The 19870-nt window shown below is 39.1% G+C and overlaps 1 protein-coding gene across 1 annotated transcript in view; it reads left to right on the top strand.

Moving 5' to 3' along the window:
- Nucleotides 1–5508: 5508 nt before the first annotated feature.
- arhgap20b (Rho GTPase activating protein 20b) overlaps nt 5509–19870 on the top strand; it is a 91379-nt gene continuing 77017 nt past the window's right edge. The window contains exons 1-2 of the mRNA XM_036580160.1: nt 5509–5882; nt 13268–13347. Coding sequence (XP_036436053.1) covers nt 5820–5882; nt 13268–13347 — 143 coding nt within the window. The 5' untranslated portion in view covers nt 5509–5819. The remainder of the gene's footprint in view (nt 5883–13267; nt 13348–19870) is intronic.

The following is a 19870-nucleotide window of genomic DNA, read 5'->3' as shown; positions in this document are numbered from 1 at the left end:
ACTGTTTTTCCCCGTTTTGTACTCTAATATTTTATACTAAAGCTGTTTGCTATCCGGTGTCGACCAGAAGAGGATGGGTTCCTCTTTTGAGTCTTGGTTCCTCTCAAGGTTTCTTCCTCTTGCTCTTCGGGAGTTTTTCCTTGCTTTTTCACTGTCTCCACTGGCGACGCTCATGGGGGCTCGGACCCGGATTTTTCTGTAAAGCTGCTTTGTGGCACCACCTGTTGTAAAATAAAGTTTATATATAAATGACTTGACTATACTAAATGCTAATACTTACAGTCCATAACAAATGCATTAACTCTACACCAGTATTTACAGTCTATAATGCAAAATACTGAATGCTAATATTTGCAGTAGATAACAAATGCAATGAACTGTATACTAATATGTCTGCAGTCTAAACGCAGTGTGTTGTATGTTAACAACCACAGACTATAAAAATACATCATATTCTAACAACTACGGTCTAAAGAAGCTGCAGGAAGCTCACAGTTTTTTTCCTTTTCACAGTTTTTCCACAGTCTATAATAAATGCAGTACGCTTGTCCTAATTTTTACAGTTTATAACAAATGCATAGCACTGAACAGCAATATCTACAGTCTATAACCAATACAGTAAACTGTACGCTAATATCTACAGTCTAAAACAAATACAGTAAACTATACATTAATATCTAGTCTATAACAAATCCAGTAAACTGTACGCTAAAATCTACTGTCTATTAAAATATGATATGCTGTATGCTAATGTCAGCAGTCTGTAACAAATACAATATACTAAATGCTAATATCTACAATATACAATACAAAATACTGAATTCTAATATTTACAGTAGATAACAAGTACAATATAATATATGATAATATTTACACTTTATAACTAATACAAAATACTGTATGTTAATATGTATAGTCCATAACAAACAGAATATGCTGTATGCTAATATCTACAATCTATAACAAATGCAATAAACTATATGCTAATATTTACAGTAGATAACAAATACAATAAACTGTATGCTAATATTTACAGTCTAAAACAAATACAATATAATATGTGATAATATTTACAATTTAGAACAAATACAAAATACTGTATGCTAATATTTACAGTCCATAACAAATGGAATATGCTATATGCTTATATCTACAGTCTATGAATACAATATACTGTATGATATTGTCTAAAGTCTATAACAAATGCAAAACACTGTATGATAATATACGTCTAAGCCAAAAACATTTCCATACTATAATATTTACAGTCTATAACAAATACAATAAACTGTATGATAATATTTAGTGTATAACAAATACAAAATACTGTACACTAATATCTACAGTCTATGAGAAACACAATATACTGTAGACTAACATTTAACCAGCGTCTAACTGCAGTGTGCTGTGTTAACAACCACAGTCTATAACAAATACACCATATTTTACAGCTGTGGTCCAAAGAAGCTGCAGGAAGCTCACGGTTCTCTGAGAGCTTTCGGTGTTGTCCTTCTCGTCCTATTGGTGGCAGCATTATTCACTATGAGGTGCTGCTCTGAGGAACTTTGAGTAGTTCCGTTTCTTTCCTCAGGCCGACACTCTCATAAACAGCTGACCAGTAAAATCTTCTGCTGGACCACAGCTTCTCCTGTTTTCTCCAGATAGTTATCACACCCACATCATCCGCACCATCCAATCCACTGTACACCACACTTTCATTCCCATACGTGATGTACATTACTGTCAGTTTTTACACACTTACACCAATCAGCCATAACATTCTGACCACTTGTTTCTATGCTCATTGTCCATTTTATCAGCTCCACTTACTGTATAGGTGCACTTTGTAGTTCTACAGTTACAGACTGTAGTCCATCTGTTTCTCTGATACTTTGTTAGCCCCCTTTTACCCTGTTCTTCAGTGGTCAGGAGCCCCCATGGACCCTCACAGAGCAGGTACTATTTGGGTGGTGGATCATTCTCAGCACTGCAGTAACACTGACGTGGGGGTGGTGTGTAAGTGTGTGTTGTGCTGGTACGAGTGGATCAGACACAGCAGTGCTGCTGGAGTTTTTAAACACTGTGTCCACTCACTGTCCACTCTATTAGATGTAAACTCAGAGACGATAGCTCATCTGCTGCTGCTCTGTTTGTGTTGGTCATCCTCTAGTCCTTCATCAGTGGTCACAGGACGCTGCCCACAGGACGCTGTTGACTGGATATTTGTGGTTGATGGACTATTCTCAGTCCAGCAGTGACACTGAGGTGTTTAAAAACTCCAGCAGCACTGCTGTGTCTGATCCACTCAGACCAGCACAACACACACTAACACACCACCACGTCAGTGTTACTGCAGTGCTGAGAATGATCCGCCACCCAAATAGTACCTGCTCTGTGAGGGTCCATGGGGGTCCTGACCACTGAAGAACAGGGTAAAAGGGGGCTAACAAAGTATCAGAGAAACAGATGGACTACAGTCTGTAACTGTAGAACTACAAAGTGCACCTATACAGTAAGTGGAGCTGATAAAATGGACAATGAGCATAGAAATAAGAGACCCAGGCGTGAATGGGGAGATGGAAAGAAGGGCTGAGAGGAAAAGAGGGAGAGAGAGTCTGAGTGAGAGAGGAATACTTTCCTTTGGAGTAAGAAGCTGAAGACTGTATGCAGAGCTCTGAAACCCTCGTTCTAAAACATCACCTTTCATAACGCTACCTGGTGCATGAAATGCTTTTAGTCAGATGAATCCACCGCAATCATCTGCAATTGGAATTAAATTACATATGAGCAAGAATACAGGCCGTGTCCGGAAAAGCCACTTCCTGTGTGTTATGATCCCTGAATCACGGAGCAGCAGGAGAAACCTTCCAGAGAAAATTTCTCATTTCCAACTTACTGCCACAATTAGCATAGACTAGAATGCCTGGCCACCAGCAAAACCAGCATATGTTGGGTTTTGGACGCTGGTATGCTGGTCAGCGACGGACACTGGTATGCTGGTCAGCCACCATGGACAGTAACATGCCTGGCCACCAGCAAAACCAGCATATGTTGGGTTTTGGACACCTGGTATGTTGGTCAGCAACAATGGAAAATAACACGCCTGGCAACCAGCAAAACTAGCATACGTTGGGTTTTGGACACTTCTATGCTGGTCAGCGACGGACGCTGGTATGCTGGTCAGTAACAATGGAAGTTAACATGCCTGGGTATTGGATGCTGGTGTGCTGGTCAACCAGCATGACCATGCTGGGTGCCCAGCTAGACCAGCACTAAACACTTAAAAATGGTGGTTCTTTAAGGGTTCTTCTTCTTCTATAGCGCATTCTGATTCAGTCTGAAGGAGCCTTTCACGATGCAAAGAACCCTCTGATCATGCAAAGGGGTCTTTGAGTGTTCATGGTTCTAGAACCATTTTCCTTACTGAAAAACCCTGAAGAACCATCTTTTTTAAGTGTGTAGAACAGTATAACTGTGACGACAAACGTAATACAACTATTGTTTATAACAAATGTAATACAGAGTAAGCTAAAAAGTATAGCTTATAACAAATGTAGTACACAGTATGCCGACAACTACAGTTCATAACAAATGTAATACACAGTATGCTAACAACTATTGTTTATAATAAATTTAATACACAGTATATTAACAACTACAGTTCATAAAAATGTAATAAACAGTAGGTTAACAACTACAGTTCATAAAAATGTAATAAACAGTAGGTTAACAACTACGGTTTATAAAAAAAGTAACACACTATGCTAAAAACTACTGTTTATAACATGCAATACACAGTATGCTATAACAACTACAGTCTATACAAATGTTATACACAATAAGTTGAAAAAATACAGTTTATAACAAATGTAACACACAGTATGCTGACAGCTAAATGTTATAACAAATGTAATACACGGTATGCTGACAGCTAAATGTTATAACAAACGTAATACACGTTATGCTGACAGCTAAATGTTATAACAAATGTAATACATGGTATGCTGAAAAGCACTGTTTGTAATAAATGTAACATACAGTACAATAAAAATAAAACAGTTTATAACAAATACAGTGTACAAATACAACTACAGGCTCTTATAAGGACAGTGTATGACACACTGACAACTGACAGTTCATAACAAATTGTAATAAATTGTACAATTCGTACCAATCAGGGACGCTGATAAGTTTCATTGCCAACATTTTAAACAACATATACGTGACGTGAATGATGACATCATGCAAAATGATTTGCCTTTTTTATTTCTTTGAAAATTACATCAAACCGAATATGCCATAACATGCTAATGTGATGTTCCCACATGAAATAATTTTTTTAGGTTGAACTGCCGAGACATTTTTTTTTACAGTGTACAGTTTATAATAAAAATAAAACACACTATAAATGAATAATTAGTCTATAACAAATGCATAAACTATATATTAACAGCTACAGTTGGCATACAGTGTATTATTATGATTGTTACTATTATAATATTTCTATTACATCATAATTTATATTATTACATTTACAATGATATATTGTACATTATATTATATTGTATAGTGTATTTTGTATATATATTGTATATTGTACACAATCTGTACTTTGCTTGTATGTTGTGTGTTGTCTGTAAATAAAGCCTACATTGTTTGGTCCTTATATAACCCGCCTGTTGTATATTGTACATTGTCTGTTTATTACATTGAATACTAGAGAGACACCAACAGCTGGAAACAGATTCCATCTGTCTGTCAGCATATTTGGCCAGTAAATCAGATTCTGATAAAAACACACATTATACAGCACATTATAAGCTAATAATTACACTGTAACAAATGCAATACACTATACATCAACAACTGCAGTCTATAACAACATAACAACTGCAGTCTATAAAACAATACAACGCACTAAGTTAATAGTTATACTATAACAGGTGTAACAAATGCATAACTCTAAGCTAAGAACAACAGTCTATAACAATATAATAACTACAGCCTATAACAAGTACAAGAACCCGTAAAGTCTTTGATATATTTTGGTGCTGTTCTTTCCATCCTAGTGATGGCAGCATTTTTCAGTATGTGGCGCTGCTGTGAGGAGTTCCCTTATTTAGACTGAGAGAGATTTAAAGATGTAGTGTGATCACACACGCTAACGAGCCTAATGGTGAAGATAAGCCAGTAGCCACCAATTAACATGGTCTCATTTGCATAATGCTAATTAATTGTGCTAAAGTGGGTTGTTTTCACTTACTGTTAGCAGCTGTTAGAACACTTTTTGGACTGAACTACGTCTTTAAACTCATTACAGCAAAACACTACTGACTGTCTTCAACTCAGCACAAGTTAATGTTCCTCTGTGAATGTAAAGCAACGCTAAAGCCCAAACAGAGGGGGGTGAGAGGGGGGTAGAGCTCCCAAAAGGAAGAAGGTGGACAGGAAAGGGGACGGATAACAGATTAAGAAATAGACACAGGCATGAAGGGGGAGGGAGAAAGAAGAGGAGAGAGGAAAGGAAGGGGGAGCGAGACAGTGGGCGAGAGAGCAGTACTTTGCCTTTGGAGTAAGAAGCTAAACTGTTTGGGTCTAAAGGAGGACGAATAAAATGCATCTGCTGCTAAACTAAGACCAGTAAAACACACCTGGCGCCATGACTCAGCCTGAGCGTTTCTAGTGAAATAGAACATTTGGATGGATTTGTTGAAGCTGGAACGTTCTGGGCCTTCAGGTGAAGAAGATAACTGACCAGTAGTGGACATTCAGCTTTTCAGAGGTCAACCTGCTATGGATTTGTTGACCGGAGGTTTAAAATGACCCCGCAGCAGGGCGCTAAACTTCAAACTCCGCTACGGGACAATGAAACCTGCAGGAAGGTAAGAATGGAGGGATGGAGAGAAAGAGAGAGAGAGAGAGAGAGAGAGGTACACTATAGGCCAAAAGTTTGCAAGCAACTTTTTTTATTGTGAGCCTGAAGTTGCTGATTCAACTACATTGATTTTGTACTGTTATTTATTGATATAAACTGATAAAATAAGTCAATAATAAGCGTTTCCATAGAGATGGGAATGCTATTCTCATTGTCAGTGCACACTCTCAACTATCACAGTGCATCCAACAATAAAGGCAGCATGACGCTTCTTTTATACAGTGATAGTGTATCAGGGCCAGATCTCGTCTGTGGACAAATTTGAGAAATTTTGGAGTAAATGCGGCAAAACGTAAACTTGGGCCCAAACCCATTTCTCATTTCTACCCCTACCCCTTGTTTTCGAGTGTCTCCTTGCTCCTTAGAACTGAGTTACAGGGTAGTGGTTGAAATCTTCCCTCTGAAATGGGACCCTCAAATAAAAAGAGCATCACTTCATTAACAGCTACTATCGCTGCTCTGTAGGCGACCCTGCCAGTCTGCAGTGACAGCAGAGGAGGGTAAAGTTCAGCTCCTCACTGCTGGGCTTTAGTTACATTTAGGGAATCATATGCCTTCAAAGAGGGGGGCAATTATTTATTATCACCCACCCCTAATTCTTCAGTGATATGAAGCTGAAGTCAGATATTCACCAGCTTCTCGTTCGAATTTTCCCGTTCCACCTTAAAAATAAACCTTTTCATCATAACAAGCATATAAAGTAGCTAGTAGTTTGCTGATGTCTCGGTCTAGCTAGCTAAATTTTCCCGTTCCACCTTAAATGGTGCAGCAGTTACATTCTGGCACCTCAGGCATCAGAGCTGCTGCACCATTTAAGGTGGAACGAGAAAATTGCTTGTTGTGATGAAAAGGACCATAATACACTGAAACAACATTAAACTAATTTTACAACAGGGAAAATTCTCACATTTGTGAGTTTCTTTCGTCGCTCATTTTGTCGGTGTTTCATTTTTTTTCTCATCACTCTGTTTGGAGTATGGAAAAACCTCTGTTCAGGGGCCGATGTAGCCCTAACACTTCGCCCTACCCCTCTATCTCAACAAGAATCAGGACACCCTACCCCTAGACATGAACTTGTAAAACAGAGGGGTGGGGCTAAGTGGTAGGGGTGAGGGGTAAAATGGGACTGGGCCTTAGTACGTATTGCAGTGTGAAATTCCTAAACCATTCCAATGCTTGTGAAGGGAGAGCTCACAGTAGGTGTCGCTGCTGTGCTCGTCAACCCTGTCCAGTGGACAGCAAGCTTGTCGTTGGCACATGGATGGAATGTAAGTTAGCATGGATGAATGTTGCGTATGTCATTTGACTAGCTGGCTCGTTTGCTTGTGTTAATGGTTGCACTCTGCAAAGAAAAAGAGCAGGAATTTGGGGTCGGGGTGAAGGAAGGGTTTACTCCAGGACAAAAATGGAACAAGTTGCACTGCAAAAAAATGGCATCTTAGAAAATTAAAACATCGTAAATCTAGGCAATATATCTAACCGAGATTGTTGTATGACTATTAGACAAATATTTAGCTTATTTCTATTCAATTTTACTTGTTATGTCTTATGAAAGCATCTATTCTTACTTGTTTAAAGCATAATTTCTCAAATTGGAAAAATGATCTTATTTCTTTGAAAACGTAAAATGATCTGCCAGTGGAATAAGACACTTTCACTACATAATAGAATAAGTAGAATAATCTTATCATATTTTTACAACAGTTTTATAATGAGAAATTAAAACATTAAGATTAGAAAGATTTCAGATGTTTTCACTTGCTAAGATATCATTTTTTGCAGTGTGCCTCCAGAGTCTGATGTACAATATGAGAGTCTAATTTACTGAAAGAAGACAGTAAAATATCAGAAATATTTGTATGGTATTAAACTTGAGTGTTATATTAAACATCCAGCAAAGCTTGAATGAAAAATGTAAGCTATAGATACATAAAACATGGCTTAAAAACTGCTGATCAGACCTATCAGAGAACTTTGTGGGCATGGCTAAAGAGCAGCTTGATTGACAGCTCTCTGTCCAACATTACTAGGCTGCTCTGTCACTTATGTATAACGTACATATCACTGTTGTTGGAAGAAAACATTTTTTGATGTTTTTCAGTTTTTGACAGAATTTGAAAAAACTCGTTAACATTGTAAGTAAATTTCATAATGAATGGACTAAAAGAAACGACGCAAAATGACTTGGAAAAAAGTCTGGTTCCATTGACTTACATTAAAAGTAAAGTAGGTTTTTTCCTTCTCTTGTAAAGTTACCATTTTGGAGATACGAGGTTTTCTTCCGACAACAGTGATATATATATATATATATAATATATATATAATACATAACAGAGCTAAGATCGTTATCCAGCTTTTATGTGAAGGTAACAGAAACGGACTAACAAAGGTTAAATGGCTAAAGAAGGTGGTCTGGCTTTAGCTTACTATGTTTCTCTGAGTCTGTTTTGTGTGGGCGGGGCCAGAGAAATCATCCTTGTAAATGGTCAACGGAATGCTTACGGTAGCACCACCCGAGATTAGGACAATGTAGTGTTAGGTCATTGCCATGGTATCCAAGATGGTTGCCAAGTTGCTGCTAGGCCATTGCTATGTTATCCCAGGCAGCTGCTAAGGTGTTGCTAGGCCATTGCTATGGTATCCTAGGTGGTTGCTAAAGGATTGCTAGGCCATTGCTATGGTATCCTAGGAGGTTGCTAAAGGATTGCTAGGCCATTGCTATGGTATCCTAGGTGGTTGCTAAAGGATTGCTAGGCCATTGCTATGGTATCCTAGGTGGTTGCTAAAGGATTGCTAGGCCATTGCTATGGTATCCTAGGAGGTTGCTAAAGGATTGCTAGGCCATTGCTATGGTATCCTAGGTGGTTGCTAAAGGATTGCTAGGCCATTGCTATGGTATCCTAGGAGTTGCTAAAGGATTGCTAGGCCATTGCTATGGTATCCTAGGTGGTTGCTAAAGGATTGCTAGGCCATTGCTATGGTATCCTAGGAGGTTGCTAAAGGATTGCTAGGCCATTGCTATGGTATCCTAGGAGGTTGCTAAAGGATTGCTAGGCCATTGCTATGGTATCCTAGGTGGTTGCTAAAGGATTGCAAGGCCATTGCTATGGTATCCTAGGAGGTTGCTAAAGGATTGCTAGGCCATTGCTATGGTATCCTAGGAGGTTGCTAAAGGATTGCAAGGCCATTGCTATGGTATCCTAGGTGGTTGCTAAAGGATTGCTAGGCCATTGCTATGGTATCCTAGGAGGTTGCTAAAGGATTGCAAGGCCATTGCTATGGTATCCTAGGAGGTTGCTAAAGGATTGCTAGGCCATTGCTATGGTATCCTAGGAGGTTGCTAAAGGATTGCAAGGCCATTGCTATGGTATCCTAGGTGTTGCTTAGCCATTGCTATGTTATCCCAGCTGGCTGCTAAGGTGTTGCTAGGCCATGCAGTTGTGTCCCAATTTGTTCCTAAGGTATTGCTGAGGCATTACTATGGTATCCCAGGTGGTTGCTAAGGTGTTGCTAGGCCACTGCTATGTTATCCCAAGTGGTTGTTAAGGTGTTGCTTAGCTATTACTATATTATCCCAGTCAGTTGCTAAGGTGTTGCTAAGCTATTTAAACCAGCTAAAAGAGACGGAGACAAACACCATGCATGTATTACGTGGTTATGGGCGGTGAAGGTGGTGCATTAGAGACCATTAATATTGTCATAAAGGGTCACTCATTAGCAGAGCAGGTGCCTATAGACCACTTGAGCATTCAGGACTTGTGTAAAGAAGGGGGGCAGACAACAATCACATCAGCTACAAATACAGTGCCTTTGCTTTTTAGATGTGCGTGAACATCTGAGAGAGGTTGTCTATTAGCAGCACAAAAGAACCCTGAAAAAACCCCCAGTAACACCAGTAGACAGACGACTGCATGTTGGGTTTTTGTTAAGGTCTTTTTCTTCATTCAGTAAAGCCCAGATAATACACACTTCTAAACAGTCTATTCACATTTAGCTTCCTTCATTATCACCTATATTAGTGTGTCATTTTTGATCTGTCATATGAACATCATGGATTGCAACGATGCCCAATAAACACTTTGTTAAGACCCTGTTTTGCACATTAATTATTACCTAATTTCACACTGTATTAGTGCATTAATTAGCAGCATTTGATTCTTTCAGGTTCTAGACTTTGTCAAGTTTATTGCTTTATTTGAGTTTAGCACTAATAAGAATTTAATAAGTTACTTCTACTTCAAGACGTGCAGTGATAGTCTTCACTAATTCGAGGCTAAAAACGCTTTGCATCACAAATTAGAGATGAAGTATTCACCATTTTTTACCATAAAATCTTCAGAATACAGAATTATAGCAATTTGACGTGCTTTTTATCTTCAGGATATTGAAGTATCAGTGACTTAATAAGCTCAAATAAAGCAAAAACTCGCTGCTATCTAGAACCTAAAGGAATCTGCCGTTTATACACTAATGCATTACAGACCAATAAGATGTGAATATAGGTGATAATTCATGCTTAGTAATTTGCATAAAAATGCTCTTAATAATGTGTTTAGTATGCATTATTACATCTAATAATGCAGGTATTAGTATTTTTTGACATAGCAAATCACCAATTATGCATCAAATAAGGTCATGAATAAAACTAAAAACATACTGAGTTATTTAGAAGTGTTTAATTTTGACTTTACTGAACACAAGAAAACTTTAAAACAAATTCAAATGACATGTTATTAGGAACACTACATTAATACAGGGCCTCACTTTGCTCTCCGTTCACTGACTCACTGACTACTCTGACGCAGATTTAAATCAGCAGACAAATACAAACATCATGCGGGTATTATGTGGTTATGGGTGGTTGAGGTGGTGCATTAGAGACCATTAATATTTTAGCATCATAAAGGGTCACTCATTAGCAGAGCAGGAGCCTATAGACCACTGAGCATTCAGGACTTATGTAAAAAACAGGGGGGGAAACAGGCAGAAAAAAAACATCATTTCAGCTATAAAAAATGACCCGTTCTCATGAATGGTTACCATAGTGAGCAGATCTGAGGGAGATGAGAAAAAAGGAGCTGTGAAAGTGGAGGAAATTGAACAGGGTAGAGCGAGCGAAGGAGAGAGAGAGCGAGCAAAGGAGAGAGAGAGCGAGCAAGTGAGTGAGAGAGAGAAGAGAGAGAGAGAGAGAGAGGAGAGAAGAGAAAGGCAAATAAAGAGAAAGTGAGAAACAGAGATGATAAAAGAAAAGAGAGAATCATAGATAAAGAGCACTGAGAGAAAGTAAGAGATAAAGAAAGAAAGAGTGAGGAATAGATGAGAGAGAGAGAGAGAGAGAGAGAGAGAGAGAGAGAGAGAGAGAGAGAGAGAGAGGGATGAAGCTCTAACGTGTTGATGAGGGGTTTAGTGGCCAAAGTTGGGTAAAAATCACCATCTTTTTTCAGCTTCGGTGCGTGAAATCAAGCGCCAGTCCACGACTACCTCATTTACATAATTGACGCCTTAATTCATGCCGATGTTTTTTGTACAAAGCCAATGAAACCACAGGTGCTCATGAGCCAATGGCTGCGCTCATGGGCGGAGTTTGAGGTCAGGCAGAAAGTTCACTGCTCCCCCTACTGATCAAACTTTATAGTGTTACAATTACGACCACTGGAGATAAGAAAACATCTAAAAGTAAGTAGAATGACATGACTTTGACGTGTGTTTATTTTACTAAAATGACACAATTAAATGCTTTATTGTTACAGTGTACAGCACTAGCTGTGTTTCATATTGTTTATTTTGTGGGCGGAGTCAGTGGAATAAAATAAAAGGACAGTGTAATAAGCTTTTGTAAGGCACAAAGTATTAGTACTACTGTTATTTTCTATTTTTAGTCTTATTATTGGTATTGTATATAATATTTGTGGTTAATTAACTGCAAATTGGGCATTTATGTCAGATTGTTAAGCTGTTTTGCTCAAATTTACACCAAACGTGACTTTAATCGTACTGATGAATAACAAAACTGTGGGGGAAATTTGGACAAACCACTTTGATGAACAAGAGTTGCTGTGTTTGGAATACAGGGCAGTTTTTTTTAACACTTTAACATCACTTTCAGACTGTTTTGTCAAAAGGACTTGCATTAGCCACCCACTGGGTCAGTCGCTAGAGCTCCTGCGGTGAAGCCATTAGCTTCAGCCTTAAGAGACTTCTCTGACCACTGTGACTGGCCATTAGGGTCCCTCCATGGAGTTTTGGGTGGCAGTGTACATGATGAAACTGTCATGCAACTTCAGTTGTTTAAAACTTCTTTTGGATCTAAATAATGTAAATCCTCCAGCAGTTCATGTAGCTGTATTTAAAATTTAGCCGCACCCAAATCAAGTTTGAATCAAATTTCAGGAGTCATCGACGGACTCGCCCTTAACTGACTCACGATTTTACTCATTAAACTCAAGCCGGTGTCGTGTTTGCCTCACTGTGGCTCCGCTCCAAGTCAGCTCCGCTCCATGCCGGTTTTGCTTGGCCCAGCATCTTATCTGGTTGCTCTGGACATTTAATGGATTTTGTTCACGTGTGTCAATCGATTGTGTTCAGTATGAGTGACTAGTAGGTTGTGGAGTCTTTTGCTTTGCCTTTGGTGATTAATGCTTTCAGTATTAGCGTTAGCGTTGGTTTTATTCCAGGATTGCCTCTGATACCGATGTGGACATCCCTCACTGATATCTCCTCTTCGAGGAGGTAAACTTAACGTATTCAGGCCCGGCCCGAACCCAGAGCGAGGACAAAACCCTGCGAGGATGGCAGGGAGAGTAGAACAGCAAGGTAGTGGGGGACATCGCGCAAGTCCCTGCCGCCTGGGCGCTGGAGATGAGCTGGAGAGTGGGGGAGGTGTTGGAGTCGGAGCTCGGGACTCACGTGCCATCCCCTCCTCCCTCGCAGCTCTCCTCTCCCCACCATCCTCACGGGGCTTCATCCTCGCTCAGAGTTCGGGCCCGGCCTTCCTGCCCACACTCACGGCCGTCATCACGGCCCTGGGGACGGGCGCATACCACAGTATTATTTTCCTCTGTTATGTTTTCCGAGCTCTATGCTTGGTCTCTTGGGCTCCCCCTAGTGGTTGGACCCCTGAAAGTGGTCCCCTTTACCCCCTTACAGTCGTGTTCACTTTAGCACCTCTACTTTTTTCTCCATTCTGTAAAAGTGTTGTGTTAAAGCAGCAGAACACTGGAGATGGTTTGTTTTCGTAAATGAAATAAAGGTCTACTGAGACCGAATCGATGATAAGTGCTGATAGTTCTTTTGTAGTGAAATATTAATGTGTGGGACTTTATTTTTTTGTAGATGATGAAGACGACAGTCCACCGGAGACACACCACACACACTGTTATAAGAGCATTCAGCAAGAGCAAACAGCACACCAGGTACTCTCTCTCTCTCTCTCTTTCTCTCTCTCTCTCTCTCTCTCTCTCTCTCTCTCTCTCTCAGTTCAGAATAGCTTTATTAACTGGGCTGTGTTGAGTACAGTATTGCCAGCATTACATCAGCAGCCATAACACAGCAATGAAAACAACAAGAACTGTAGAAAATAACATTATTAATGACTATAATTACAATAATAACATTATTAACATAATTACAATCATACTAATTAATGCTAATTTCACACTCTCATGTAAATACAACAAATCTGTGCTATATGCTGTGTAAATCTGCAAATAGATGTACTTTTATTTCTGCTCTCTCATAGTTTCTCTCCCTCTCGTCTCTCCATCACCGGTCATCTCTGTCTTTCCTCAGTGTCGCTCTCTCTCTCTCCTTCTAATGCTCCTCACCTCTCCCTCCACTCACTCTGTGTTCTACTCTTTCCTCCCCCTCTCTCTCTCCCCTTTATCATTCTCTCTCTTTCTCTCCTCTCATCCTTTCCTTCTTCCTTCGCTCTGATGACGAGCGGTTTCATCTCTGTAAGCGGAAATCGATCTTTCTCTACCTCCTCTTTCCTGTGATGGACAGAGCCGTTCACTCACTCTCGCACCGTCTGCGCAACGAATATAAATGAAATGAGACACTCATTAAAAACACCCCTCACCTCTGAAGTTGAAGATCATGTTCGGTTCCTTTAAAATAATTTCTAATTCGTTTAACTCGCTGAAGGAGCGTCTTCTGAGGATGTGAGTGAATTATCTACTGTTGTCATCATATCTTCATCAATATAGTGTTGACGGTAACACTTTCTATGAATGACACCTTTGTAAGCGTCTATAAACACATTCATAACATGTTATAATGCATTCATAAGGCATTATAAACATGGCTATAAATATTTATAAAAATGCATTGTTATAGCCATGTTTATTATGCATTACGAATTATTAACATAATACATTATAAGTACTGTTCATAATAAATTATAAGAGCTCATAAGTCGTATTTGTCCGCTCTAAGTAAAGTGAAGCGTACTGTACTAAAGCCTCCTCCAGTGTTCAGAGTGAGGCTTCAAGTTGAAGTATTTACTGAAGGATTTACTGAAACACTAAAACATTCACAGTAAAGCACATTACAGGCTTCAAATGTCAGAGTTTAAACTAGTGCTGCCATCAGTGTTTTACCCAATGTGGGAAAGGTAATGTTCACCACCGTTAGCTTGGTATTTGTGTTTACTTTACGCTCTCCAAGCTGGGACTGACTTCTTTGGCACTGACAGTATAACATGTTATTAACACTACTTATAATGCATTATATTAACAATTCATAATGTATGATAAACATAGCTATTAAGTGTAATTCAGTGTAGTTAATTTGGTAACACTTTCTATGAATGTCACCTTTGTAAGCATCTATAAACACATTCGTAACATGTTATAATGCATTCATAAGACATTATAAACATAGCTATAGATATTTATAAAAATGCATTATACATTATAGCCATGTTTATTATGCATTATGAACTGTTATCATAATACATTATAAGTACTGATCATAACAAATTATAAGAGCTCATAAGTCGTATTTGTCTGCTCTAAGTAAAGTGAAGCGTACTGTACTAAAGCCTCCTCCAGTGTTCAGAGTGAGGCTTCAAGTTGAAGTATTTACTGAAGGATTTACTGAAACACTAAAACATTCACAATAAAGCACATTACAGGCTTCAAATGTCAGAGTTTAAACTAGAGCTGCCATCAGTGTTTTACCCAATGTGGGAAAGGTAATGTTCACCACCGTTAGCTTGGTATTTGTCTTTACTTTACGCTCTCCAAGCTGGGACTGACTTCTTTGGCACTGACAGTATAACATGTTATTAACACTACTTATAATGCATTATATTAACAATTCATAATGTATAATAAACATGGCTATAAAGTGTAATTCAGTGTAATTCATTTTTATAAATGTTTATGATCATGTTTATAATGCCGTATGAAGGCATTATAACATGTTATAAATGTGTTTATAGATGCTTACAAAGGTGACATTCATAGAAAATGTTACCGTGTTGACTTTGAGATCATTTGAGGCCTAAACATCGAGCCGGACCTTCTTTTTGAGTCTGTGTCTGATGTTAATACAAAAAGACGTACAACATCATAACTCCCACCCAATCTGTCCCGACACCTCTGACTTTTAAGTGATTATTTCAGGCTTTCCGGGGCGGCTCGCAGCAGAGCAGTATACTCAGTAATGCTACTTCTTTCAGTTTAGCAGAAAATATGACATAATGCTACAATTTAAAGGTTATGATTACATGCATAACACTTTATAAAGCAAAAATATATGGTTTTACAATTACATATTTCCAAATCCTCAAATATTGACTTGAATATTACTGCAACCTGACAGGACCAGCCAGACGCTCGCAGTTAAAAATAAGAAATAAGGCCTTAAGGGTTTGGCAAAAATTGTCGTCGATAAGCAGTGTTCAGATCCAAAAAACACAAGAAATAGAAAATGACAAACATAACCAAAATAATATCGGGCAACCAAGATCCAAAAGGGGAGAGGCAAAATGCCAAAATCAGGAAGTCTAAAAATACAGTCAGATACACGAGCAGGCAAAACAAATATACATAAATGCTCAGTAGCTCTACAGGGAGACACAATACCTCGCAAAGTAACTGGTTGAAAACCTGGGCTTATATACTAGACTAGATCTGGTCACATGATAAACAGAATACCTGAGACAGATTAGTACCAGAGCCGGTTTATGGGGAGCCTGGCCGCTTCCTATTTCCCTTGTTATATCAAAAACAAGCCTGCAGAACAGCAGAGGGCGCCTGCGAGCAAGTCCTCAATGAATGAGGATGTATGGAGCTAAAAATGAAAAGTTAAAAAGTTTCTAATCACTCGCCCAGAACTTTCCTTTAATTTTAGAAAGTAGAAGGATGTATTTCACTCAGCTCATTGGCTGTTCATGCTCACTGACGTTTAAAAGCTCTTAAACAATGAAACAGTGGTGTACAAATGTTTTATGCTGTTCTCTCTTTAGGTAATGGATGTATTATTTTATATTAAAAATGTTTAAGCTTTTATAAACTATGTTTTTGCTCCATCTTACCCCATTCATTTTGGACTCCCTCAGGAGCGCCCTCTAGTGTTTGAGAAACCTGGAAGACATTACAGAGCGATTCTTCTCCTCTCTACAAGTTCTCTGTCAGTACTCAGGTGGTTTAGAACAGTGGTTGGTGGACTGTGGAGGTTTCACTGTCACATGGTCTCCCAAGGGGTTCTGGGAAATGGAGTCTTTGAGTATGTCAGAGCCGGAGGGATGTGTGACAATTAGTCAGCAGCTCATTATCCGCTAGATGACTTGCAACATTTTCTAACTGGTGGCTAATTAGGAACTGTACATATCGATTCTATGATTTTTAATGTCCTCATTTCATTTACCATTGAACTGTGTTCACTGGTCACATCAGATAGAGAAAATAAGGTAAAGATGAAATGACCTGCAATAGATACAAAACTGTATGTGTCCCTATGTAGGTAGCCTTCAAATAAAGTGCTCCCCACTATACAGCTCTGCTTCCACAACTATTCCCTCAGCATAGGACTTGAGCTGAAGGAGATACACGTGAACACGTGCTGCATTCATACTGGTACAAACAGCAGCAAAATCCCTCATAAAATACAAGTATAATCAAACAGTCCACCTAAACTGAACCTCCATTCATATACGTTTGGTTATCTTCATTGATTTTTGCTTCATTTCTCCAGATTGTGTCGTTAAAATACATTATTATCTACGTCATTGCGTCCGTGTGTGTGTGTGCTGGCAGCTTCTGAAACGTGTTTCCCTTCTCGCTTTCGGCTTTTAACTGCATGATGGAGTTCGCAAACGCGGTCCTGCTGAGTGCCTCGAGGGCATTTACGGTCTTCTCTTCTCCATGATTTTATCACTTGGCACTATGGAAGAGATGAGATGTTGCTGGAGGCAAAGAAGACTCATATTGTTTCATTTAAAGGGGAAATTAAAAGAGAAAGTGTGGTGTGTGGTCATTAGTTACACTTAGATTTTGATGGATTAGTACATTTCATATGATAATACTTTTGTTTCTACTGAATAAAGCGAGGAATTTTCCCCAGTCTGTAACATGCAGCTCCTAATTCTCTTTTTTGGGATTAATTTCATTCTGTTATGATGGTTCAGTGCCTGGGCTGCTTCACTGTCGCTCACATCTCTCACATTTGGAGCTTTAGCATGTTATTTTAGACCATCTTAAATAGTGCAGCTGTTACATTCTGACATCTCAGGCTTCTTATTAGAGTTTTCCGTTCCACCTTAAATAGTGCAGCTGTTACATTCTGACATCTCAGGCTTCTTATTCATCAGCATCTTATTACAGTTTTCCGTTCCACCTTAAATAGTGCAGCTGTTACACTCTTCAGCCTCAGACTTCTTCAAGGTTTCCGTTCCACCTTAAGCAGTGCAGCTGTTACACTCTACAGCCTCAGACTTCTTCAAGGTTTCTGTTCCACCTTAAGCAGTGCAGCTGTTACACTCTGCCGCCTCAGACTTCTTCAAGGTTTCCGTTCCACCTTAAATAGTGCAGCTGTTACACTCTACAGCCTCAGACGTCTTATTTACCAGCTTCTTATTTGAGTTTTCTGTTCCACCTTAAATAGTGCAGCTGTTACACTCTGCAGCCTCAGACTTCTTCAAGGTTTCCGTTCCACCTTAAATAGTGCAACTGTTACATTCTGCCGCCTCAGGCCTCTTATTAGAAATTTCCATTCCACCTTAAATAGTGCAGCTGTTACATTCTGCCGCCTCAGGTTTCTTATTCACCAGCCTTTTATTACAGTTTTCCGTTCCACCTTAAATAGTGCAGCTGTTACATTCTGCTGCCTCAGGCCTGTTATTTGAGCTTCTTATTTGAATTTTCTATTCCACTTTAACGCACTAGCGCTACAGCAGCACATTTACTAAAATTGGATCGATACTTTAACACACTATTTAAGGTGGAATGGGGAATTTGAATAAGAAGCCGACTGCAGCCTCGTAGTTTTACAGTGTTGGTTTATGTATGTTGCTGCTGTATGTATTAAAAAGTTCCACTGCAGTTCTAAAAGTTACTCAAACTTGATTACGTCGTTTCTGACGCACTGTTATCTATAAAAACAGAATTTTGTCTGTACTTTAGTCCATGTTTATAGATAACATGTTTGTCAGACAGTGTCAGAAACCACATAATCAAGTCTTTTAGAGATACTGAACAGCTCCACACGCTTTGTGATGATTTCGGCAGGCGGTCAGCTGCATTAGCCTCGTATCAAACTGATTCCACCAGAACTTGGAAGCTTAAAATGAGCTCAAACTAAGGATGAACCATGAAAAGCTGATGACTCTGTAATTTAACTGACAAATGTGTGTTAATTCTTCTGTTTTTAAAACAGAAACAGCAGTTTTTCAGTTTAAATGATTGCCTATACTGTGCTAGTTATTTTAAAAATATTAATGCAGTTTTATTTTGAGAATAAATTTTGTCCCAACATTTATTTTTTCCAGTAGTATTACAGAAAAAAGATAAAAAGCCTGAATCTCTTTTAATATTTCTGATAAATCTGGCTATGGTCAGTGGTTTTGCAATCAGTAGAGTTGCAGTCAGTGGTGCTGCTGTCAGTAGTGTTACAATGAGTGGTTTTGCAGTCGGTGGTATTACAGTCAGTGACTTTGCAGTCAGTGTTGCTACTGTTAGTGGAATTGCAGTCAATGGAGCTGCAGTTCATGGTGCTACTGTCAGCGGTGTTAAAGTGAGTGGAGTTGCAGTCAAAAGAGTTGCAGTCAGTGGTATTACAGTCAGTAGTGCTGCAATCAGTGGAATATCAGTCAGTGGTGCTGCTGTCAGTGGTGTTACAGTGAGTTAAGTTGCAGTCAGTGGTGTTGTGGTAAGTGGTGTTACAGTGAGTTGAGTTGCAGTTGGTAGAGTTGCAGTTAGTAGTGTTACAGTCAGTGGTTTTGCAGTCAGTGGTGTTACCACTTTTATAACAGTATTATAACTGTTACAACAATTCTAATGTTGTTTAGTAAAACAGACTCAATTTTACTCTTAAATACATCAAGATTCCCAACTCCAGTCTAAAACTAAAGAAGCAAACTTCACCCACCAAACCTTTCTTGGCTGGTGGACTACAAGCGGAGTGAGAGACGAGGGGGGGGGGGCGCATTAACGCCAGTATTATGTAGTGAAATAACTCAGCGGGACCCAGTTACACAACTGTAAACGTGGCTGCGTGTCTGTTTACAGCTGAAATTGTCTCTCTTTTCCTCCCCTCTACTTACCTTATCACTCCAACCATCAACACCACAAAATCATTAAGATAAACTCACTCAGCTCCAAACTAAACGCTGCTCAAACACAGTTTACACAGCGCACGACACCAGATATACACTTTCTGTCTTTATTCAGTTTTTCAATAGACAGTAACGTGTCAGATTATACACACACGCTC

Source organism: Colossoma macropomum, unplaced genomic scaffold (genome assembly GCF_904425465.1).
Source record: "Colossoma macropomum unplaced genomic scaffold, Colossoma_macropomum, whole genome shotgun sequence".
In the NCBI taxonomy this organism is placed as follows: Eukaryota; Metazoa; Chordata; class Actinopteri; order Characiformes; family Serrasalmidae; genus Colossoma; species Colossoma macropomum.
The sequence above is the reverse complement of the archived record's forward strand: the minus strand, read 5'-3'. Positions and strand labels throughout refer to the sequence as shown.